This window comes from Carcharhinus amblyrhynchos, chromosome 14 (assembly GCF_965287045.1).
Source record: "Carcharhinus amblyrhynchos chromosome 14, sCarAmb.v2.hapA, whole genome shotgun sequence".
Classification (NCBI taxonomy): Eukaryota; Metazoa; Chordata; class Chondrichthyes; order Carcharhiniformes; family Carcharhinidae; genus Carcharhinus; species Carcharhinus amblyrhynchos.
In genome coordinates, this window is record NC_137337.1 from 50,515,133 (window position 1) to 50,538,391 (window position 23,259).

Below are 23,259 nucleotides of genomic sequence, written 5' to 3' on the forward strand. Positions count from 1 at the left end.
TTTGTTATTAATTGTGGGTGTGGGATGGTAATGGTGATAAGGCTGGCAAGGACAGACTCGTCCACTGGTCTCAGTTTGATGGGAGACTCAGATGCAGATCCTGAGTTAGGACTATGGCTCTTTTGAGGGTTGTGCTGATGGTTTAGAATCCACCACTGTTGGGGTGGTGGAATCCATTATGACCTCTTCCCACTCAGGCAACACCACCCATTACCCCAATCGAGTCATCCCTTATTCCCCTAGGGGTACTCGATAAGTTTCTGGAAAAAACACCTGGGTGCCCTTGACCAAAAGTTGGAGCTGTTGCTGCTCATCAGATCTGTTAGTTCCACCTTTAAACCCAAAAGACAAAGGCATGAACCAGAGGGAGCAGTACCAGCGGAGATCCTTCCTCACTGTGCTCCTGAGGAAGCAGAGGGCCACAGCTACCCTCACACCTTCTGAACAATAAGCTGTTGGATTGTCCCAGTGTTAAACTCCCTCAGTCTGGGAATGGGAATGTCCCAGTGTTAAACTCCCTCAGTCTGGGAATGGGAATGTCCCAGTGTTAAACTCCCTCAGTCTGGGAATGGGAATGTCACAGTGAGTGTTAAACTCCCTCAGTCTGGGAATGGGAATGTCACAGTGAGTGTTAAACTCCCTCAGTCTGGGAATGGGAATGTCACAGTGAGTGTTAAACTCCCTCAGTCTGGGAATGGGAATGTCACAGTGAGTGTTAAACTCCCTCAGTCTGGGAATGGGAATGTCACAGTGAGTATTAAACTCCCTCCGCCTGGGAATGGGAATGTCACAGTGAGTGTTAAACTCCCTCAGTCTGGGAATGGGAATGTCACAGTGAGTGTTAAACTCCCTCAGTCTGGGAATGGGAATGTCACAGTGAGTGTTAAACTCCCTCAGTCTGGGAATGGGAATGTCACAGTGAGTGTTAAACTCCCTCAGTCTGGGAATGGGAATGTCACAGTGAGTGTTAAACTCCCTCAGTCTGGGAATGGGAATGTCACAGCGAGTGTCAAACTCTCTCAGTCTGGGAATGGGAATGTCACAGCGAGTGTTAAACTCCCTCAGTCTGGGAATGGGAATGTCCCAGTGTTAAACTCCCTGAGTCTGGGAATGGGAATGTCACAGTGAGTGTTAAACTCTCTCAGTCTGGGAATGGGAATGTCACAGTGAGTGTTAAACTCCCTCAGTCTGGGAATGGGAATGTCCCAGTGTTAAATTCCCTCAGTCTGGGAATGGGAATATCACAGCGAGTGTCAAACTCCCTCAGTCTGGGAATGGGAATGTCACAGCGAGTGTTAAACTCTCTCAGTCTGGGAATGGGAATGTCACAGCGAGTGTTAAACTCTCTCAGTCTGGGAATGGGAATGTCACAGCGAGTGTTAAACTCCCTCAGTCTGGGAATGGGAATGTCACAGCGAGTGTTAAACTCCCTCAGTCTGGGAGTGGGAATGTCACAGCGAGTGTTAAACTCCCTCAGTCTGGGAATGGGAATGTCACAGTGAATGTTAAACTCCCTCAGTCTGGGAATGGGAATGTCACAGTGAATGTTAAACTCCCTCAGTCTGGGAATGGGAATGTCACAGTGAATGTTAAACTCCCTCAGTCTGGGAATGGGAATGTCACAGTGAATGTTAAACTCCCTCAGTCTGGGAATGGGAATGTCACAGTGAATGTTAAACTCCCTCAGTCTGGGAATGGGAATGTCACAGTGAATGTTAAACTCCCTCAGTCTGGGAATGGGAATGTCACAGCGAGTGTTAAACTCCCTCAGTCTGGGAATGGGAATGTCACAGTGAGTGTTACACTGTGGTGCTGCGATGTTCCCACTCGTGCCAAAATATTTTTCAAGGCATCCCAGAAATAATGCCCTGGTCAAAGTATTCCCCCTAAATTCAGTGCCCTGATTGGCCATTTCATGAGGATGCTGTGATTGGCCAGTCATGGATTCTATGGAGGAGACGGGGGGTGGGGGAGGGTGGAGAGTCATTTTGGGGGTGAGGAATGGACGAGGGGGTCAGAGTCAGAGGGCAGGGGCAGGGTGGAGGATTGGAGGTGAATCATAAAGCACAGAAACAGGCCCCCCGGCCCAACTACTCTATGCCAACCATGGTGTCTCCCAGCTACTCCCCATTGCCCGCGTTTGGCCCATATCTCTTAATCCTTTCCCATTAATGTACTTATCCAAATGCATTTTTTAAAAAATGTTGCTATTGTACCTGTTTCAACCACTTTCTCTGGCAGCTCATTCCATATTAGCACCACCCTCTGCCTGAAGAAGTTTCCCCTCAGGTCCCTTTTAAATCTTTGCCCTTTCATCTTAAACCTACGTCCTCTAGTTCTCAATTCCCCTTCCCTGGGAAGAAGACTATGTGTGTACATTCTATCTATGCCCCTCATGATTTTATACATCTCAATAAGGTCATCCTCATTTTCTTACATTCCAAGGAATAAAGTCTACCTGTGACACCACTTTCCAAGAACAATGTACTTGTACCCCTAGGTCCCTCTGTTCCTCAACACTCCCCAGGGCTCTACCATTCACTGTGTAAGTCCTACGCTGGTTTGACTTTCCAAAGGGCAGCATGGTGTTTAGCACTGCTGCCTCCCAGTGCCAGAGACCCAGGTGCAATTCCTGGCTTAAGTCACTGTCTGTGTGGAGTCTGCACATTCTTCCCATGTCCACATGGATTTTCTCCAGGTGCTTTTGTTGCCTTCTACAAGTCCGAAAGGCATGCTGGTTAGGTGCATTGGTCATGCTAAATTCTCCCTCAGAGTACAGGAACAGGCGCTGGCATGGCATCTGGGGAACTTTCACAGTAACTTCATTGCTGTGTTAACGTAAGCCAACTTCAGACACTAATAAATAAACTTTAAACACCTTACACTTATCTGTATTGAAATCCATTTGCTAATCCTTCTCTCATTTCCCAATCTGATCAAGATCCCCCTGTAATTTTTGATAACCTTGTTCACCATCAACGACACCTCCTAATTTAGTATTATCCGCAAATTTACTAATCATGCCTTGTACATTTACGTGAATAACGAACAACAAGGGTCCCAACACCAACCCCTGAGGCACACCATTAGTTACAGACTCCAATCAGAGAAACAACCTTCAACCATCACCCTCTGCTTTCTACCATTGAGCAAATTTTGAATCCAATTTGCTAGCTCTGCCTGGATCCCATGCAACCTAATTTTCCAGATCAGCCTGCCATGTGGGACCTTGTCAAAGGCCTTGCTAAAGTGCATGCAGATATCTGCTGCCCCCTACCCTCATCCATCCTCTTGTTTATCTGTTTGAAAAGCTCTAAAAGATTAATCAGATATGATTAATATCTGATTAATATTGGGGCGGCACGGTAGCACAGTGGTTAGCACTGCTGCTTCCCAGCTCCAAGATCCTGGGTTTGATTCCCGGCTCAGGCCACTGTCGGTGTGGAGTTTGCACGTTCTCCTTGTGTCTGCGTGTGTTTCCTCCAGGTACTCCGGTTTCCTCCCACAGTCGAAAGATGTGCAGGTTAGATTTATTGACCATGTTAAGAAATTGCCCCTTAATGTCTAGAGATGTGTAAATTAGAGGGATTAGTGGGTATAATGTGTAGGGATATGGGAGTAGGGCCTGGGTGGGATTGTGTTCGGTGCAGACTCAATGGGCCAAAGGACCTCTTTCTGCACTGTAGAGTTCTATGATTCTATGATGACTTCCCACGTACAAAGCTGTATTGACTGTCCCTAATCAGACCTTGACTATCCAAATGTTGGTAGATCCTGTCCCTCAGAATCCCCTCCAGTAATTTACCCATCACTGATGTCAAGCTCACCAGCTTGCAATTCCCTGATTTGTCTTTGCTACTGTTTTGAAACAATGGAACAACATTAGCCACTCCCCAGTGTTCAGGAACTTCACCAGTGGAAAGAGTTGTTGCAGATATCTCTGCAATTTCTTCCCTATCCTCCCACAGGGGTCAGGAGTCCATTTGGCAGGTGTTGATTATAGGAGTCACTGAGTTTATTTATAGGATAATTATAGTGATAATTTACCCTACATATGACTTGTACATTAACCCCATGGTCATCTGGGGGCGGGGGCGGGGGGGAGGGTGGGGGGAGGTGGGAGGGACCAGTCGCTGGTTGGTAACAGAAGAAAGATAGCGGTGTTGACCAATTGCATGCTGCAGTGGTAACAGTAGTGAAGAGGTAATTGGACTGTGTCCATTGGTAAATCACCAATGTTGAGTTGCTTCATGTTCAACCAATAGAACCATAGAGTCCCTAGTGTGCAGACAGAGGTCATTCAGCTCACTGAGTGAGCATTCCACCCATGCTTTCCCTCCACCATATCGCCATAATACTGTGCATTTACCATGGCTAATCCATCTAACCTACACATCGTAAATACTAAGGGACAATTTAACATGGCCAATCCACCTAACTTGTACATCTTTGGAGAGTGTGACAAAACCGGAGCTCTCAGAGAAACCCACACAGATGCGGGGAGAACATGCAGACTTCACACAGACAGTGACCCAAGGCTGGAATTGAGGTCACTGGCACTATGAGGTAGCAGTGCTAGCCACTACGTTACCCATTGTTCTCAATGAAAGATTGTTTGCTTTCCTGGTTGTGGCTCTGGGTACAAACAAAATCTCCCACATTTGAAGTACATTCGCTAGCTTAAAATCTAAATTCTGACTGAAAATATTGTTAGAACCCAGTGTGCAAATGAAAATAAATGATGCTTTCAAATGGAGATTGGTCTTACCATTGTGTAGAGCTCAGTCAACTGAGTGAGGATAGGGGTTTCTGGCTGGAATCTTGTGATAAACAAAGCCTTGTAAGTGCATGAGTTAGAAATATCATTAAAACTAAAGTGTGTGGTTCCTAACTGCTATCCTCAATGATTGGATACTTCAATAGGCTTGTCTCTAGCTGGATATAGTCTGAGCTGACATCACATGACCTCCTACCCTCAACCTAGACACCTGCCATTGGTGAGCCATCAGGTCAATCATCACCAAGACCTGTCTTCCTAGCACTTCAATGTGTCTTGGTTTTGTGCTCCGATTTCCTCCCACATTCTGAAAGATATGCATTGACCCGAACAGGCACCTGATTGTGGCGGCTAGGGGAATTTGACAGTAACTTCTTTGCAGTGTTAATGTAAGCTTGCTTGTGACTAATAAATAAACTTTAACTTTAATTTAACCTCTTAAGACCTTTTGGAGGACTGTGCCTGGGCAGGTCTGGATCTCCTCCTCCCCTCTAAGAACGATCATCCATAGAAACTGTAACCTCCAAGAGAATGCACCTTGGTAGCACCCGCCCATCCTATATCTCTGAATCTGTTTTTATGGGAAGATAATTTTTCTAAAGCTTCAGTCTCCCTGTCTTTTGCAATTGGAATCATTGGACTGCACTGAAGGATAGTAGTCATGATGTGGAGATGCTGGCGTTGGACTGGGGTAAACACAGTAAGAAGTCTGACAACACCAGGTTGAAGTCCAACCAATTTATTTGATAGTAAACTCACAAGCTTTCGAGGTTTACCTCTTCGTCAGGTGAATGAAAAGTTCTGGCCTACCAGAGTACAGGCCAGAAATCTTCATTCATCTGACGAGGAGGTAAACCTCAAAAGCTTACGAGGTTACTATCAAATAAATCGGTTGGACTTAAACCTGGTGTTGTCAGACTTCTTACTGCATAGAAGGAAGCAGACACCTTTATCAACCCATTCTAAGGGACAAGTAATCATTCACTGTGTAATCCAAGGCTTCTATTGAACTGGCGACTAGGGGTGGGTGTGGCTCACTTGACCTCAATAACAACTCCATCCTTATCAGTGGCAGGATCTGAAAAGGCTGACGCAGGAGTGGCAGGCTCTGCTACTCCCGCTGCTCTTGCAGTCCTGTTTTCTTTCACGCTAATCACCAGAAAAAGCATGGGATGAAGAGATAAATCCATCCCAATGTGTTAATTCAGACAGGCCTGAAAACCAGGGCTGGTTTTGAGAACATTTCAGCCATTATTGCTCTTTGTCAGTTAGGGGAGTTGAAGCCAGGTGAGTGATACCAGCTGAGTTTCAGGAAGGTCAGTCCCCAACAAACACCTGCACCCAGTGTGTGAGAGCAGCTGATTTGGTGTCAATGTCCTTGCACCCACTGAGGGGAACAGCTGATTGGGTGTCATTCCCCTTGTACCCAATGGGTGAGAGCAGTTGATTGGGTGTCAGTGTCCCTGCATCCAGTGAGGGGAGCAGTTGACTGGGTGTCAATCCCCCTGCACTTAGTGGTTGCGAGCAGCTGATTGGGTGTCAGTGTCCCTGCACCCAGTGGGTGAGAGCAGCTGATTGGGTGTCACTCCCCCTGCACCATCAGGGGAGCAGCTGATTGGGTGTCAGTGTCCCTGCACCCAGTGAGGGGAGCGGCCGATTGGGTGTCAGTGTCCCTGCACCCAGTGGGTGCAAGCAGCTGATTGGGTGTCAGTGTCTCTGCACCCACTGGGTGCAAGCAGCTGATTGGGTGTCACTCCCCCTGCACCCAGTGGGTGAGAGCAGCTGATTGGATGTCACTCCCCCCTGCACCCAGTCAGGGGAGCAGCTGATTGGGTGTCAGTGTCCCTGCACCCAGTGGGTGAGAGCAGCTGATTGGGTGTCACTCCCCCTGCACCATCAGGGGAGCAGCTGATTGGGTGTCACTCCCCCTGCACCCAGAGGGTGGGAGCAGCTGATTGGGTATCAGTGTCCCTGCACCCAGTGGGTGGGAGCAGCTGATAGGGTGTCACTCCCCCTGCACCCAGTCAGGGGAGCAGCTAATTGGGTGTCAGTGTCCCTGCACCCTGTGGGCGAGAGCTGTTAACTGGAGGAAGTGCGTGTCCATTGTTGCGTCACGGGTTCCCGATATCACGTGGCGCTAGGAGTCACGAGGGGGAGGCCGCTGTCGGGCCGGCGCAGCCATGATGGTGGGTCTGTTTGCTTCTGGAGCTTTCTACCTTTTCACTCCTGACTCCCCTTCGCTTTGTGGAGGAGGCAGCTGCCGGGTGCGGACATTAGTATTCCTGTTTGCAATGACACTGTTTTCTCTTCAATCAGCAGGAAGGGTTGGATGACGGCCCCGACTTCCTGTCAGAGGAGGACAGAGGAGTAAGTTTCTATGTTCTTAGTTTCTGCTTCTTCAGTCTGGGCCTTCAATGGGAATTCAGTGAGTTCACCCCTGCCCTTTCACAGAGCCCCTCGCCCGCCTCCTCATCTTCCCTCTCACTAATTGTCTCCGATTAAACGCCAGTTAGAATTCTGTAGTACCATTGTTGCTCTTTAGCTTAATTCTCTATTTCTCACAACATCTTAATATGCATTTATACTCCTTTTGCTGTTGGGAGTCAATCACATCCTTAGAAATTTTGCTGTAGATTAACCAGAGAATATTATCGTTTGTATAATTAAGAAACATACTCAAATACTGAATTAGTTTCCTTCCCTGAAGAAGTTTAATGTTTTACAAGGGCTGTTGGAAATCTGGCGCATCAAGAAGTCACTTTTTTTGACTGGGCTTATTTCTAGATGGCTACTGATAATGCCAGGAATTAATGTCATTTTAAGATTGTCAAGTTGTCAGTGTGCTTTATTTTCTATTTCTTTCCCTGTGGGCCCCCCCTGCCCCGCCCATGACTTAGTTTATATCAGTTTGAACAGTTAGCTGAATAATTTTGTGATATGTTTCCAGAACTGCAGCCTGTATGTGAAAGAACTTGCAAAACCATCAAAAAAATCATACCATGTTGCAAGGCTGTCGTATAGTTGAAGGCCTGAATGATATTGAAAACATGTATCTTTACCCCTAATGTGACTAGATAAGTCATACTTTGTCAAATTAGATCTAACATTTTGAATTTTTAAGTTGAAGTGCATAAATTGTGTTGCTGGTAATCTTGTTACTAATAATACCAGTTATTATATCTAAATGTGGTCTGAATGTGTGCAACTTTGAGAGGAATAGTAGACCAAGGTACTGAATCCACCTGATACTTAAAAATGGAATTGGAGTCCCCTGCACAAGTATTCAAAATGTTATTTCGGAATACAACTCGGAATCTAATAGTGATAGTTAAGTTTGACCTTATAGATGTGCTGATATGTGTATCAGTTTCTTAAGTATTTATTCCTGGCTAAAGTGGAAACACTGTTGAAGTTAAACCTGTCAATCAAATATGATTAAAGATGCAGTAGTAGAAATTATTAAACAGCGTGCTAATGAGCCAGCTTTGCTTTCAGTAGCCCTTGGTGTCTCAGCCATGTACAGTTTAATTCGCGACAAAACAAAGTCCATCCATGCCAGCTTATTTCCAGTTTAATCAGCCTGGCCGTTAAGGCAAATTTTTTCCTGACCACTTTGCAATTTAGTAAAGGGGCAGCTTGAATTTTAGCCCTGAATCTGAAAGTTCCATTGAACAAACTGCCAAAGTTCTATATTTTGTCACGTTTATTGTATCGTTGAACTGGACAAAAGAGGCTGAGGGAGAATCAAAGGGTGAGACTCAACGCGTATAGTATTGCAAAGTAGCAGTCAACAGAACAAACAATGTTTGGTCGTGTTGTGAAATTAGTGTGCAGCGTAAGGTCTGAGGGTATCATGCAGAAGTTGTTTAATGCTCTGGTTAAATTTTAACTCGTAGGACATTTGGTATTAGCTTGGTGAAGCTTTAGAGAAGTACTAAGCATGGAATCTGTACTAAGAGGAGCTCAAAGGCTCATTTATAGGATCTGATTTTAGCTGTCTGCGGGTTGATGGATTTTGAATTGGTTAAAAATCGGGCCGCTAATGTCAGGACTGAGTTATGAGGTAAAGTTAGAAAGGCTTGAAAGGTATCGAATGAATTGGAACCTTCTTGAAACAAACAACCTGCATGCATATAGAGCTTATAACAGCCCCAGGATATGACACAGCTCTTCACAATGAACCAAATGCTTTTGAATACTCACTGATGAAGTAAGGAAACTGCAATCAATTTGAGCGCAACAAAATTCAATGAGAAACAAATGTTGCATGGGACACTTGGGATCATGTATTAATATGTTTAAGATACCAAAGTGGACTGGAAATGTTTTTAAGGGCATTTTTTCAAGCTAAATCTTTACTGTCAGGCAAAGGAAATATTGGCGCCAACTGGTAGACAAATTGAGGATTCAAGTGGCACCCCTTTTTGAAATTATGCCCCCTGGTTCTAGACTCCCCAGCCAAGAGAAACATCTAACCTGCATCTATCCTGTTTTGTTTCTAAGTATTTTGTAGGTCTTAATGAGATTATTTCTTGTTCTTTGAAACTTGAGAGAGTACAAGCCAGTTTGCCGGTCTCTCTGTTAGACAGCCCTGCATTCCCTCTATGGTTGTAATATCCTTTTGAGGTAAGGAGACTAAAACTGCACATGGTACTCCAGGTGTGATCAACCAAGCTTCTATACAATTGAAGCAAAACCTCACTACTCAAATCCTTTTGTGATTAAAGGTTAACATTCCATTAGCCTTCCTAATAGTTTATTGCATCTGCATGTTAGCCTTCAGTGACTTATTGATAAGGACATCCAGGTCCATTTGTACATCACTTTCTAATTTACTGTTTAGGAAATACTCGCACATCTTCCATCCGTTCCTTCTACAAAGTGGGTTACCTTATTTGTCCACATACTCCATCTGCCATGTCTTGCTCAGTCACTAAGTTTGCCCAAATCCTCTTGTAGCTGCTTTATATCTTCCTCACACTACATGTACCCCCGTACCCCCATACCCCGCCCCCCCCCCCCCCCCCCCCCCCCGCCCCAACTTCCCACCTCCTCTACCTGGGGGTCCATCTCTGGCCAGAGAACTGGTGGGAGCTGGAGGCCAAAGTCACCGCCCGCCTGGCTCGGTGGACAGGACTGCTCCGAGTGCTGTCCTGCAGGGCGCGGGTTCTGGTCATAAACCAACTGGTCGCCTCCGTGTTGTGGTACCGGTTGGTTCCTTTGATCCCTCCCCTGGCTTTGTCACCAATATCCAGAGAACCCTCATGCGTTTCTTCTGGGACAACCGACTGCACTGGGTCCCTGCTGCAGTTCTGCATCTCCCGATTGAGGAGGGCGGCCAAGGTCTGGTGTGCTTCCGCACGCAGACAGCGACCTTCTGCCTCCTGACCCTGCGGAGATACCTTTAAGTCAAGCCTCCTCCACGACGGTGCGCCCTGGTAACGTATGTCTTCTGCCAGTGGTGCGGCCTCAATTATGACGTGCAGCTCCTGCATATCAATCTGGGGCTTATCCTGTCATCGTTGCGGGAGTTGCTCGTCTTTTACCAGGATCTCCTCACTGTCTGGAACGTGGTTGCCTTGCGACGCAGTTCTCCCCTGTCAGGAGTAGCGGCGCTCTCACGAGAGCCGTTGCTCAGGAATCCGCACCTCCAGCCGTGTAACTTCAGGTGACTGACGGAGAGGGAGGCTGTGGACACTGGGGTGACCAGGATCGGGGACATGCTGGATGGCAGAGGAGCGGGCTGGATGAACCCTCGCGTGCTGGCTGAGCGCACGGGGCTGGCTGTCGGGCGCGCTGCCAAAGCCGTCCAAGACCTTAGGACGGCCGTGTTTGACCCCGAAAACGCATGAGAGTTCGAGGCAGCTCAGGCGTGCGGTGGGATCCCGTCCGAGCGTTCCCCTGTTTGGACAGAATTTCACATTGGCCCGAAGCCTAGACCCCCCCCTCCCCGCGTCAGGTGCCCCACAGCATGAGCCGTCTGGCGGAAATGTCCTCCATGCCTTTTTCCAGCGCACAGAGGCGTTTCCTGTATGGACTGCTGCTGCACACCTTCCACTACCACGTCCTCGCCTGTCGCCCGGATACACCTTGGCGGGCCTTGTTGCCGCTGGGTGGCGGAGGTCCCCGATGGAGGTCGTGCTACGGAGGGATCTCCCCCAATTACATTGGGGACCTGGGGTGGAGGCTGCTGCACGCAGCAGTGCTGCACAACCGTAGGACTCACTGGTTCACGGGTTCCCGAGACTGCTCTTTCTGTGGCCTCAGAGTCCGTGGACCACGTCTACATTCCGTGTTATAGATTGCACACCCTTTTTGTTTTTCTGAAGAACCTTTTATTGATGTTTTGTTTGCACTCCAGTCCCACGCTCCTCATCTACAGACACCCGGTGCAGAGAGGGGAGGGTCGGGTCGGGATGCCGATCTCCTCGTGAACCTGCTCCTAGATGCGCCATCAACAGGTCCAGACTTGGGGGGCTGTCCATCTCGACTGTCTGCCCCTCTACCACGGCTATGTTCGCAGCTGGGTGTCCCTGGAGAGGGAGCATGCGGTGTCCGTGGGCACAGTTGACACCTGCCGTGCCCGTTGGGTGCGTTATAGACCCCGACAATCACATTTTGATTTGATGTGTCTTAAGTTTCCTCTGTACTTTTTGTTTCTGTTCGGGCCGTTCCCCCACCTTTTGGGGAGCTGCCAACACTTTCCCTACTATTGATATAATGCTAGCAGGTCTGTAGTTCCTTGCTCTCCCTCCCTTAGAGGGTGACATTTGTTAGCTTCCAATCTTCAGGAACCGTTCAAGGATCTGTAATGTGCAATCTCAGTAATGACCACTGGGATCTGGAATCCAATTTTTTATTCTTTCACAGGATGTTGGCATTGCTGGTAAGGCTAGAATTTGCTGCTCATCCCTAATTGCACTTGAGAAAGTGGTGGCGATCTGTTGTCTTGAACCTCTGCAATCCATATTGAATGGGTGCACCCACGGTGCCGTCAGGAAGGGAGTTTACAGGTTTTTGACTTTTCAACTGAAAGAGAAGCAAAATAGTTCCACATATGGTTTGGAGGGGAACTTGCAGGTGGTGGTATTATGCGTCTGCTTTCCTTGTCCTAAATGCTGGGGTTGTATTCTGGAAAGTGCTGTTGGAAGGGCTTTAGTGTGTTCCGCAGTGCATTGAGTAAATGATAAAACAGAAAATGCTGGAAAATCTCAATAGGTCTGACAGCATCTGGGGAGAGAATAGAGCAAACGTTTCAAGCTTAGATGACCCTTCAGAGCTGGGAAGTAAATGGTGCATGCTGCTGCCACTGTGCTTTCGTGCAAGGGCCACCAGTCAAAGGGACTGCTTTGTCCTGATGGTGTTGAGCTGCACTCATCAAGGCAAAATGGAAAGTATTCCATTAGATGTCAAGGGGAGTTGGTTGGATTCGGTCTTGTTGAAGCTGACCATTGCCAGGCACTTTGATGTGAATATTACTTGCCACTTATCAGTCTAGGCCTGAATGTTGTCCAGGTGTTTCAACAAATGGACATGGATAGCTCGAGTATCTGAAGAGGTGCAGTTGGTACTGACCATTGCTTAATCATTGGTGAACATTTCCACTTCTGACTTTATGATGGAGGGCAAGTCTTTGAAGCAGCTGAAGATGGTTAGGCCATGGATATTACCATGTGGAACACTGCAGTGATATCCTGGGTTGAGAAGCAGTGGTTAGCTCCGCTGCCTTACAGCTCCAAGAACCCAGATTCAATTCTGGCCTTGGGTCACTGTGTGTGGAGTTTGCATGTTCTCCCCATGTCTGCATGGGTTTCCTCCAGGTTCTCCTGTTTTCTCCCACAGTCCAAAGGTGTGCAGGTTAGGTGTGTTGGCTATGCTAGATTGCCACTTAGTATCCTGGTATGCCTATGTTAGAGGGGTTAGTGGAGTAAGTATGCAGGGTTACGGGGATAGGGTTTGGGTGGGATTGCTATTGGTGCAGACTCAGTGAACTGAATGGCCCCCTGCACTGCAGGGATTCTATGAACAACCACAACCATCTTTGTCTTTGAAAAGGTCTTCCCCCTGATTCCCATTGACTCCAGTTTTGCCAGGGCTTTTTAATGCCACATCTGGTCAAATGCTGCCTTGATGTCAAGGGCAGTCACACTCACCTCACCTGTGGAGTTCAACTTTTTTTTGTCTATGTTTGAACCAATGAGGTCAGGAGCTGAGTGGCCATGGCCAAATTCACTTTTTGTAAGATCTTTTTTCTAAAATATACATTAAAATTTGCAAAAAGAATTATCTTATTTTTAAAAGGAAACCAATGTGCTTGTATTTAATCAGTGTGGGGTACTTTATTGGTAAGCCTGAATTTTGTTGGTGCATAAATTGACATCCTGATATATTTGGATTTTTAAAAATGCTGATGCCTTTGGTTTATTGGTTTGTTTTTCTTCGTGTGTCCAATGGTGGATCTTGTGGTCTTAGCTAAAACTTAAATCTTTTCTGTTTGTTGGACTAATACTCAGATTTTTGTTTCTAAGGTAATAGTTGATCACGTATAATCAGTTTAAGGATTGGATGAAATGTTGCAGCAAAGATCTTGATTGATATGGGAAAACTATTTTGTACCAATTGAACTTCTAAAACTCACTATTACTTGGGTAGAAAGAAAACGATGTTAGAGCACAAATCATCATTTGCACATTTTTCAATGTAATAATGGAACATTGACTTATAGCCATTTATGCTTTGCAGTTGAACTTTTAGACTTTCAGAGATTGCCTTCAAATAAATCTTTGCATTCTTGAAGCTTGATTAGATCACGGACCCATCAGGTCTGTGCTAATATTTCCCGCAAAGGCACCTAGTCTAATTTCACTCTACTAATTCACCATGCTTTTAAGATTTTTCTTTTTTGTTCGGTGGCTACCTAATTTCTCTTAATTTGTAGATTGTCCTTCAACAATAGATTGAGGCCGGAAATTCCACATTCTAACCACCAGCTGCGTAACAAATTTTTTTTAAACTTCCCCTTCGATTCTGTTTGTGAATTTAAGGAATTGTGCTTTTCTGTTTGCCAAGTGGTAGAAATGATCTTTCATTGTTTTACAATTGTCTTTCATCACCTTGAAGACTTGGTAGATCAGTCCTTAACCATTTCAGCCGCAGTGAAAAATCCCTAATTTTGAAAATGTCTTCATAATTACAATGCACCTGGCAATTTCCTAGTCAATCTACCTTAGCTATTTATATAGCTGTTGTATCTTGTAATGGGAGAGCCCAAAACATTGCTCCAATGAATAAAAGTATTGTATGAGTTTAATTTCACTAACTTTTATATTCTATAGCATGAGATGGGAAAACACAAATTGTATCTTACATTTAGTGACCCACATAGCTGCACACAATGCTCCTCTCATTAAGCAATTTAAAATCTTATCATTTGTTTCCTTTCCTCATTCTTCATACCAAAATGTTTTAATTCACATTTGCTATATTTCATATTCAACTTTTTTTGTTGAAATGTACATTGAGTCTTATTTTTCAATTATATTTTCCATTTCAGCCTAGACCAGTCATTGTGGATCTTCAAACAGAAGCCTTTCTTCAAGTTGACATTTCTGATGCTCTTAGTGAAAGAGATAAAGTAAAATTTACAGTGCACACAAAGGTAAAGGGATTTAAAGTTTAAGGTGAAAACTTTTGTTTGTAGTTTTTCTATGGCTATCTGCAACTTAATTATTCTAGTATAATTTTTATAGAATTTGTTCTAAAAAAAAAAATTACCAAGGGTTTGAATCTCTTGCCTGAAGTCCTGCCTCATATTTCAAGGATATTTTCATGAGTGGTGGACTTGTTATATACATTTCTTTTGGAGTGTGCTTATATATTCTGGATGAACTGTTGTATCCTAGTTAGAATCACAGAAATTTTTGTTAATACACTTGCTATGTTTCTTTTGCTTGGCTTTAAGTGCAGTCTTTGCTTAATTACAAGTGGCAGTGCTCAAAATCTGTGGAAATGATTTAGTTGATAATGCTCAGATAAGAGGCAAACTTTATTCCTGGTTGTAGGTCCTCCAGAGTGTTCATTGGCAGTACTAGTCAAAATTGGGAACTTAATCATAAGATACATGGATGCATTGTAGTATGCTAACAGTTTAGTTCACAGCCTACATCTATATTGAAATATCAAACATTGTTGAAAAAGAATTTTGATTATATTTCTAATTCAAATTGATGTGGCTGCATTAAACTAAGGTAGTATAGTTCCTGTGAACTGTAGGTGACCATCTGGTTCTGCAGAAGTGTGCAATTACAATAATTATGGAAACCACAATTGGATTTGGTTCCCCTGTTGGTTCTTGTGTTTTCCATCATCTAAAACCCACGTCCTATGTTGTCAAAAAGTTTCTTTTTACTTTCTGTTCACTTCCTTGTTTAAGGCAATAGACTCAAAATTTAAAGCATTTGTTGACAATTTGTGTGCAATTAGGAAAAATCTATCCACGTTAAAATCATTTCATGGAAACATAGAAATTAGGAACAGAAATAGGAAAATTCAGCCCTTTGAGCCTGCTCCGCCATTCAATCAAATCATGGCTGATCTCTCCCTGGTCTCAAATCCACTTCCTCACCTGCTCCCCATATTCCCCTTTTCCTTTTTCATTAGAAATATGTCTGGTTCCCTTCTGGAACCATTCAAACTCTACCATGCTATGGGGTGGCAAGTAGTAGCTCCTCCTCATCTCAGTTCTAAATCTACCATCTTTTGACCTATACCTGTGTTGTCTTGTTCTAAATTGTCCCATAAGAGGGAACATTTGGTTTATATTTACTTTAACAGTCCCTTTTTAAAATTTTATATATTTCAATTAGATCTTTTCTCATCCTTCTAAACTCTAGTGAGTATAAGTCAAAACTCTCCTTCATCCCTGGAATCAATCTCACGAACCTCCTCTGAACTACATCGTCCTTCAAGTAAGGTAACTAAAACTGGATACGCTGCTCCAGGTGTAGGCTCACCAACATCCTATTTCATTTTTAAATATCATCCTTTTTAGTTATCTGCAATATTCCGTGAAAACTCTTGCTATAATTTATGCAAGGTATTTTGCATAGTTTCCATGGTTAATTCCTAGATACAGCATAGGCCTAGAGACTTAATTGCAGAATTTCTAGTATGCAAATTTTCAAAAGTTTTGTTTTAATGGCAGAACTTTTTGGACATGTTCATAAATATAGTACAAAAACAGAAGCTCAATACATAAGTCTGGCTGTATCTATGGAGAGAGAAACAGTTAACGTTTCAGGTTGACTTTTGGTTCTGGCTTATTTAATTTGATGTTTGTGCATTGACACTGGATTTTTCTTCAGGGCTAGGCAGTGATTTACAAAAACCTATTTTCTGTTTGAGCAATGTAACCCCTTATTGGACTTTTTTAAACCAATAAGTGTCATTTCCTCCTTTGACCTATTTCTGTGCAATTCCTAACAATCTAACTTGTTTCACTTGCTGATGGGTCAGGTTTTCTCCTTGCACCTAATTTCCACCCTTTTCAAATGTTGTAGCAACACTCCAAGCATAATTCAGAAGTCTGTCATCACCTTTGTCCTATGAATATTTTCCTAATTCTTAAGTTCCTGTTTCTTGTCAAGCGTTTGTAATGTTTCACTGTGGCCCAACTGTTGTTTGCTACCTGGCTTGAATTCTTTCACTCTGGCTTCTGATAATTCCATAGTATCAAAACCACCCAGATCAGTCACCTGTAATATTTTGTGGCTCACCATTCTTGCTAACCTTCAACCTCTTGCCTTCCATTTACACTAATGTTCATCTGTTCCTCCTTCAGCACCTCTCATTGGTTCACTTCAGTGGCACCAAACTTAATTACCATTCTACTACATCTTTCTCCTGCATTCATACGTGGTTATGCCTTGGATGCTATACTTGATCCAATCCCACTTGTAATCTACATATTATCCTGCTACAGCTTTTTGAGTGGTAGCATTTTTATGTAACCTGATGACCTTTCTGCCACTGCACTTGTATTATCCCACTACCTATCCAATATCTTTGTTTTCTTACTCTACCATAATTAATTTTTTGTTTAAAACTGGGTGGAATTAAATTGTTATTTAAAGTGTTTTTATTTCTCTGCAGAGTTCCCTACCTAATTTCAAACAGGATGAATTTTCTGTAGTGCGTCAACATGAAGAATTTGTCTGGCTTCACGATGCTTTTGTTGAAAATGAAGAGTATGCCGGCTATGTTGTGAGTGTTATAAAAATATAATGACCTGCTGATTACAACACTAATGTTTCCTTACCAACTGTCATGTTTTAAGTGTCCTTGAAGTTTGTATAGGTAATCTTAAAAAAATTTCTTGATATAAATGACAATGAAGAAAAAAATTGAATTTGGCTATTGAACATTATACTCAAGATTCAGGAAAGAAAGATGTAATTTTCTTCCAACAGCAGTTATTCCACCATTTTAATAATTGAGTTGGTGGTTTTTGCACTAGAATCGGGTATAATCTGATGTTTTCTAATTTACTTTAGTGCAAAATGAAGTACTAGTACTCTGAGCACTTAAAACATTTGCAAAGGTTGTTCAAGTATAGCTTGGGCAAAGGAAATAAAGTGAAATGAATAATTCTTAGATTGCAGGAGTGTCTTAAAATGGGAAGCCAATGTGACAGAAGCCAAGTCATGTCGAGATGCAAATTATAAAATGCTTTTAGTAAATATATACATTTTCCTATGACTGTCTACAAAATGTTGCCTCCTGTAATATTTATGAAAAATCTATAAATATTTAGGATTATTATGTAAATAGTTAAATGCTGTGTAATGGGAAAATCATTCAGTGAGCTCAATGAATTTAAAAAGAAAGTCCATCATCCTCTGACACAAGTTTCCATTCCTAAATAAGGTTTTTGTGACGTGTTCCTAATAACAGATTTTATTTTGTTAACATATTCACTTTTAGTTGAATGTACATCCTCTACCAAGAGGTTGACTTTGGCAATATATTTGGCCAAAGCTGAGCATTGAGTTAAATTTGGTTTTACACCCTGAACATGTGTTATTTCTAATTTCTTGAGTTATCAGTAATGTCCAGTCAGTGTTACTGATGGAATATTTTTCTTTATCTTGGGCACTTATTTCAAACTTATTAGGAAAACGTGGACAAACAGGTTAAATGTCAGTGCTGAAAATGGACATTTGTCAAAGCTTTATGGGATGTGACATTTCATGTCATTTGTTTGTTTAGTTGCTCAACCTTCTATTTTTAAAAAAGGTTCATTTTCAAAACCAGCTAATAATCCCTACCTTTTTAAACAAAAGATTAGCTGTATAGACATGTGACCTCATTTTTAACACCTGGGAATTGGGGGAGATGGGGAGAGGAGGTAACATATATGAAGCTGTTCTTTATCTCATTCCAATTTGACTTCTGTCTTTTATTTAAAATGCATTGTGGAGCAAACTTAGTGTCGTGAGAAAAATGTAGGCTAGGAGGAGGAAAATTTGTTGAAACAACAGGTAATTTCACTTGATATTTGAGGGAATCTATAATTTGATATTAAATTGTAATGTTAAATGACCAGTAAATATAGTCCTAGTTTTAAATGTCAAATAAAGACTTGACACGTAGAATGCGGTAGCATTTAAATTCTACATATTTTTTCTTCCTTTGCCTGAAAGCACAACTCTTGAATAAAAGGTTATGGAATTGTCTGCTAGTTGTTCTCTTTGGTTTAAGTGCCAAGTTAGTACTACCATTTGCTTTTACAAATTTCTAAAACCTGAAACACTAGTTGGGCTACAGCTGGGTATTCTGTGCCGTTCTGGTCACTGCATTGTTGGGGAAATTGACAGCACAAAAGAGGATACATCAAAACTGGGAATAGGCCGTTCAATATGATCATGGTTGATCCTCTATCTCAGTGCCAGATTCCTGCTTTTGTTCCATATCCCTTGATGCCAAAATTTTCCTTGAGTGCATTCAGTGCCTTCACAGCCTTCTGATGTAGAGAATTCTACTGGGTCACCAACTTTTGAGTGCAGAAATTTTCCTTCATTTCAAGTATAAAAAGTTTGCCCTCTATCCCGAGACTATGCCGTCAGATTCTACACTCCACCACTCAGAAAAAACACCCTCCCTGCATCTAGGCTGTCCAGCCCTGTTAGAATTTTATGTTTCAGTCAGGTCGCCTCTTGTCCTTCTAAACTGAAGTGAATACAGGCCCAGTTGAACCAATCTCTCCTTATAGGACAGTCCCAATAACTCTGGTATCAGCTTAGTGAACCTCCACAACACCCTCTCTAAGGCAAGAATATCCTATTTTAGCTAGGAGACAAATACTCTAGCTGTGGTCTCGCCAAGACACTATACAACTGCTGTAGGACATCCCTACTTCTGAATCCAAATTCCCTTGTAATGAAGGCCAGTGTTCCATTTGCCTTCCCAATTGCTTGCTGCACCTGCCCCTCCACTTTCATTAACTCAAGTGCAAGGACATCCAGGTCCCTTAGTATGTCCACACTTGCCAGCAAATCACTATTTAAATAATATTCTGCCTTTTCTGTTTTTTCACACTGAAGTGTGTAATTTCACATTCAGCTACATTGCACTGCATCTGCCCCTTGTTTGCCCACCCATTCAACTTGTCACAATCGTCTCAATCTCCTTGCATTCCCCTCAATTCCATTCGGTTTTGTCATCAGCAAACTTGAAATGTTATTTGATTCCCTCATCCAGAATGGTACGGTGGTACAGTTGTTAGCACTGCTGCCTCTCAATGCCAGGGATTGCATTTGATTCCTGACTTTGGTCACTGTGCAGACTCTGCACATTCTCCCCATGTCTGCATGGATTTCCTCTGGGTGCTCTAGTTTCCTCCTACATTCTGAAAGGCATGCTGGTTAGGTACATTGGCTGTGCTAAATTCTGTGTACTCGAACAGGTGCTGGAGTGCGGCAACTAGGGGATTTTCAAACTAACTTCATTGCTATATTAATGTAAGCCTATTTGTGACATGAATAAAACTTTAAACAGGTCAGTTGTATATCATGAGCAGCTGGGGCCCAAGCATTGATTCCAGTGGTACCCCCTAGACACTGACTGCCACTTTGAAAGAGATCCATTTATTCCCACTTGCCCAATGTGCTCTAATTTTATCCACTAACCTCTTACGAGAGACCTTACCAAAAGCCTTCTAATAGTACAAATACACCACATCCACTGGTTCTCCTTATCTATTTTAGTCATTAAATCCTTAAGGTAAACTCCAATGGATTTGTTAAGCATGATTTGCTTTTCATGAACTCATGCTGGTTTTCTCCAATCACATGAATGTTTTCCAAATGTTATCACATCTTTTTATAATGGGCATCTTCCACACTACTGTCAGGTTATCTGGTTTGTAATTCTCACTTTGTTCTTTCCCTTTTTAAATAGTGGGCTTCATTTACCACCTTCCAATCAGTTAGAACTGCTCCACTAATTTGTCCAATATTTGGAGGGCAAATACTCTGGGGTGTAGATTATCAGGCCCAGGTGATTTGTCAGCATTTTACCCCATTAATTTCCCTGAAGCATTTTCTTATTAATATAGAGGAGATTTGAGTATCTTGCCTGGAAAATTTTAATTACAAGAGAAGATCAGATAGACTAAGCTTTAAAGTTTACTTATTAGTGTCACAAGTAGGCTTACAGTTAACACTGCAGTGGAGTTGCTGTGAAAATCCCCTAGTCGCCACACACTGGTGCTCATTTGGGTACAGTGCAGGAGAATTTAACATGGGCAGTGCACCTCACCAGCATGTCTTTCAGACTGGGAGGAAACCCACACAGACAAGGGGGGAACATGCAAACTCTGCACAGTGACTTAAGTCAGGAATCAAACCCAGTTCTCTGGTGCTGTGAGGCAGCAGTGATAACCACTGTGCCACTAGGATATCATTGAATCCCTACAGCGTAGAAGGAGGTCATAGGCCCATTTAGTCTGCACCAACTCTCCGACAGTTCATTTCACCCAGGCCCACCACCCTGTCCTATCCCTGTTACCCCACGTATTTACCTCGCTAATCCTCTTGACCTACACATCTTGTCACACTAATGGGCAACTTGGCATGGGTAATCCACCTAACGTGCACATCTTTGGACTGAAGAAACCGGAGCACTTGGAGGAAGTCCATACAGGCATGGGAAGAATGTGCAAACTCCACACAGTCACCCAAGATTGGAATCGGACCCAGGCCCCTATTGCTGTGAGGCAGCAGTGCTAACCACTATGCTACTGTGCTGCCCCTCTTTGGAAGTGAGGAGGTTGAGGGGAGACCTAACTGAGGTGTATAAAATTGGAGTCCAGATGGACTGTCGTATTCCCCTTGAGTGTTTTTTAACTAGGGAACATATATTTGGGGTAAGAGGTTTAGAGGGGATTTCACCCAAAGGGCAGGGGGGATCTGGAACTCACTGCATTATAGGATTGCTGAGGTAGAAACCCCCATGAGATAAGCACATGAGATACCATACAAGACTATGGTCCAAGAGCTGAAAAGTGGGATTTGGTAGGATGGCACTTTAGCTTGGACATGATGGGCTGAATGGTCTTCTTCCATGCTGCATATTTTTATGACTCTGATGCAAAGTGGAGCAAAATTCTAAAATATTTTCTATCTTCAAAATCAGCTGGTATTTGTGACTGCTTTAAATGTGGGCTTACAGCTCCTGAGAGTGGTCAAGCATCCATTTTAGTAGATTGAATGGAGGGCAGTGGTGAAAGAGGGGGAGTACAGTGGTGACATTTGAATAGGTTCAGTTTGTGTAATAGTACAGCATGTTAAAATTTGTATTAGATAAAACAAAGTAAACATGTGGAGAAGTGAAAGTAATTTATGACTCCAACGAAGACATTATAAACTCCAGCCTACTTTAAGTAAATGGGAACCATGCGCGCTGAGTTGTGGAAGTCTTTGAATTTCTTGGCAATATACTTGGATTAAATGTTGATTCATTACCACTTTCTGAGAAATAGTATGAAGAAATTGTATGGTCAAATACAAATTGCATTGGAAATGTTTTCTGGTATCTACAACAGAAAACCACAGTATTATATGTCATGCCTTTGACATCCTTAGGGTCACAGATTAGGTTTCTGTTTTCTTTATTTATGTACCCAAGAATTTACAACGTAGCCACTAGCTTCTGTTCAACTTCAAGTCTGTGACCATTTTTAAGAGCTACATTTCTAGTGCAGTCATAAATTTATTGAAGTATGGTATGACTACATGTTTGAGCCTTAACTTTTCATATTGCTGAAAACATTAAGGGTTCAAAATGTATTTAGTTTGCTGTATCTGGTTCAAAAATGTACAAAAATGTTAAGAATGTGGAAGGTAATTTTTTTTCCTTTTGACTTAACACTGATACTGCAATTCACTTTGTTTAGTACTGAACTGCATTTTGAACTGCCTTATCACCTCTGATTCTAGCATTCACCTGAGATCACTCCAAACATTAATTGCCTTTTGAGTGAAGTTTCTTTTATCTTGAGCACAATTGTGCTATGCCATATAACGATAGTAAACTGAATTTAAAAATATTCCCATAATACAATCTAATATATAAATTTGCTGTTCCAGCAAATAAAATTATAAGTGTAGGATTTCTGTTTTTGGTTGCATTTGGAAAATGAGAAAATTGTATTGGTTAAGCTACATAAAGTTCAAATTTCTTCCAAAATATAATTGCATAATCACAAATGCAAAGCTTATCATGAAGTCTGAGTAATCAAACATTGTTTTATTTCCCTGGTGTAGTTTAATTAAAGCTTTAAGTTTCTAGTTCTCCAACTAAAGTACGTATCATCTCAACAGATCCCACCAGCACCTCCAAAGCCTGATTTTGATGCTTCAAGAGATAAACTGCAGAAATTAGGGGAAGGAGAAGGATCAATGACCAAGGAAGAATTCACAAAGATGAAGCAGGAACTTGAAGCGTGAGCACACTATATACCATGCAGTTTAACAAAGCCAGTACATTGCCTTGTAATACTATTTTAAATACTATTGTCTTTAAACTGTTTTCTTGTTACAGTGAGTACTTGGCTATATTCAAGAAAACCGTTGCCATGCATGAAGTTTTTTTGTGTCGTGTAGCTGCACATCCAGTTCTTCGAAATGACTTAAACTTTCATATCTTCTTGGAATATAATCAAGATGTCAGTTGAGTTTACTTTCTGAAGTCTATAATATTTACATTGAAATTAGTTTAACTTTCAACTTATTTATGGTAAACTAGCAGTTAATTGTAAAATGTCTAATTTTCCAATGGCCTGTATTTTGACAAGTGGTGTACTGATTTGCTTTCCTTAATTTCTCCATTTCAAGTATTTGTTTTGCTTGCATGCAACTTGAATGTTTATTGTTCAGTAATGGCAACAAATTAGAAGTTCCTTGCATCAAAGTTCAAAAAAATTT

At 42.6% G+C, this 23,259-nt stretch overlaps 1 protein-coding gene across 2 annotated transcripts in view; it reads left to right on the top strand.

Moving 5' to 3' along the window:
* Nucleotides 1–6,876: 6,876 nt before the first annotated feature.
* snx6 (sorting nexin 6) overlaps nt 6,877–23,259 on the top strand; it is a 42,809-nt gene continuing 26,426 nt past the window's right edge. The window contains exons 1-6 of one of the 2 annotated variants that reach the window (XM_080202851.1): nt 6,877–6,963; nt 7,097–7,144; nt 14,331–14,435; nt 16,928–17,038; nt 22,657–22,778; nt 22,877–23,000. In XM_080202851.1, coding sequence (XP_080058977.1) covers nt 6,958–6,963; nt 7,097–7,144; nt 14,331–14,435; nt 16,928–17,038; nt 22,657–22,778; nt 22,877–23,000 — 516 coding nt within the window. In that variant the 5' untranslated portion in view covers nt 6,877–6,957. Of the gene's footprint in view, nt 6,964–7,093; nt 7,145–14,330; nt 14,436–16,927; nt 17,039–22,656; nt 22,779–22,876; nt 23,001–23,259 lie in introns of both variants that reach the window. The other variant, XM_080202850.1, reaches the window with a different exon arrangement.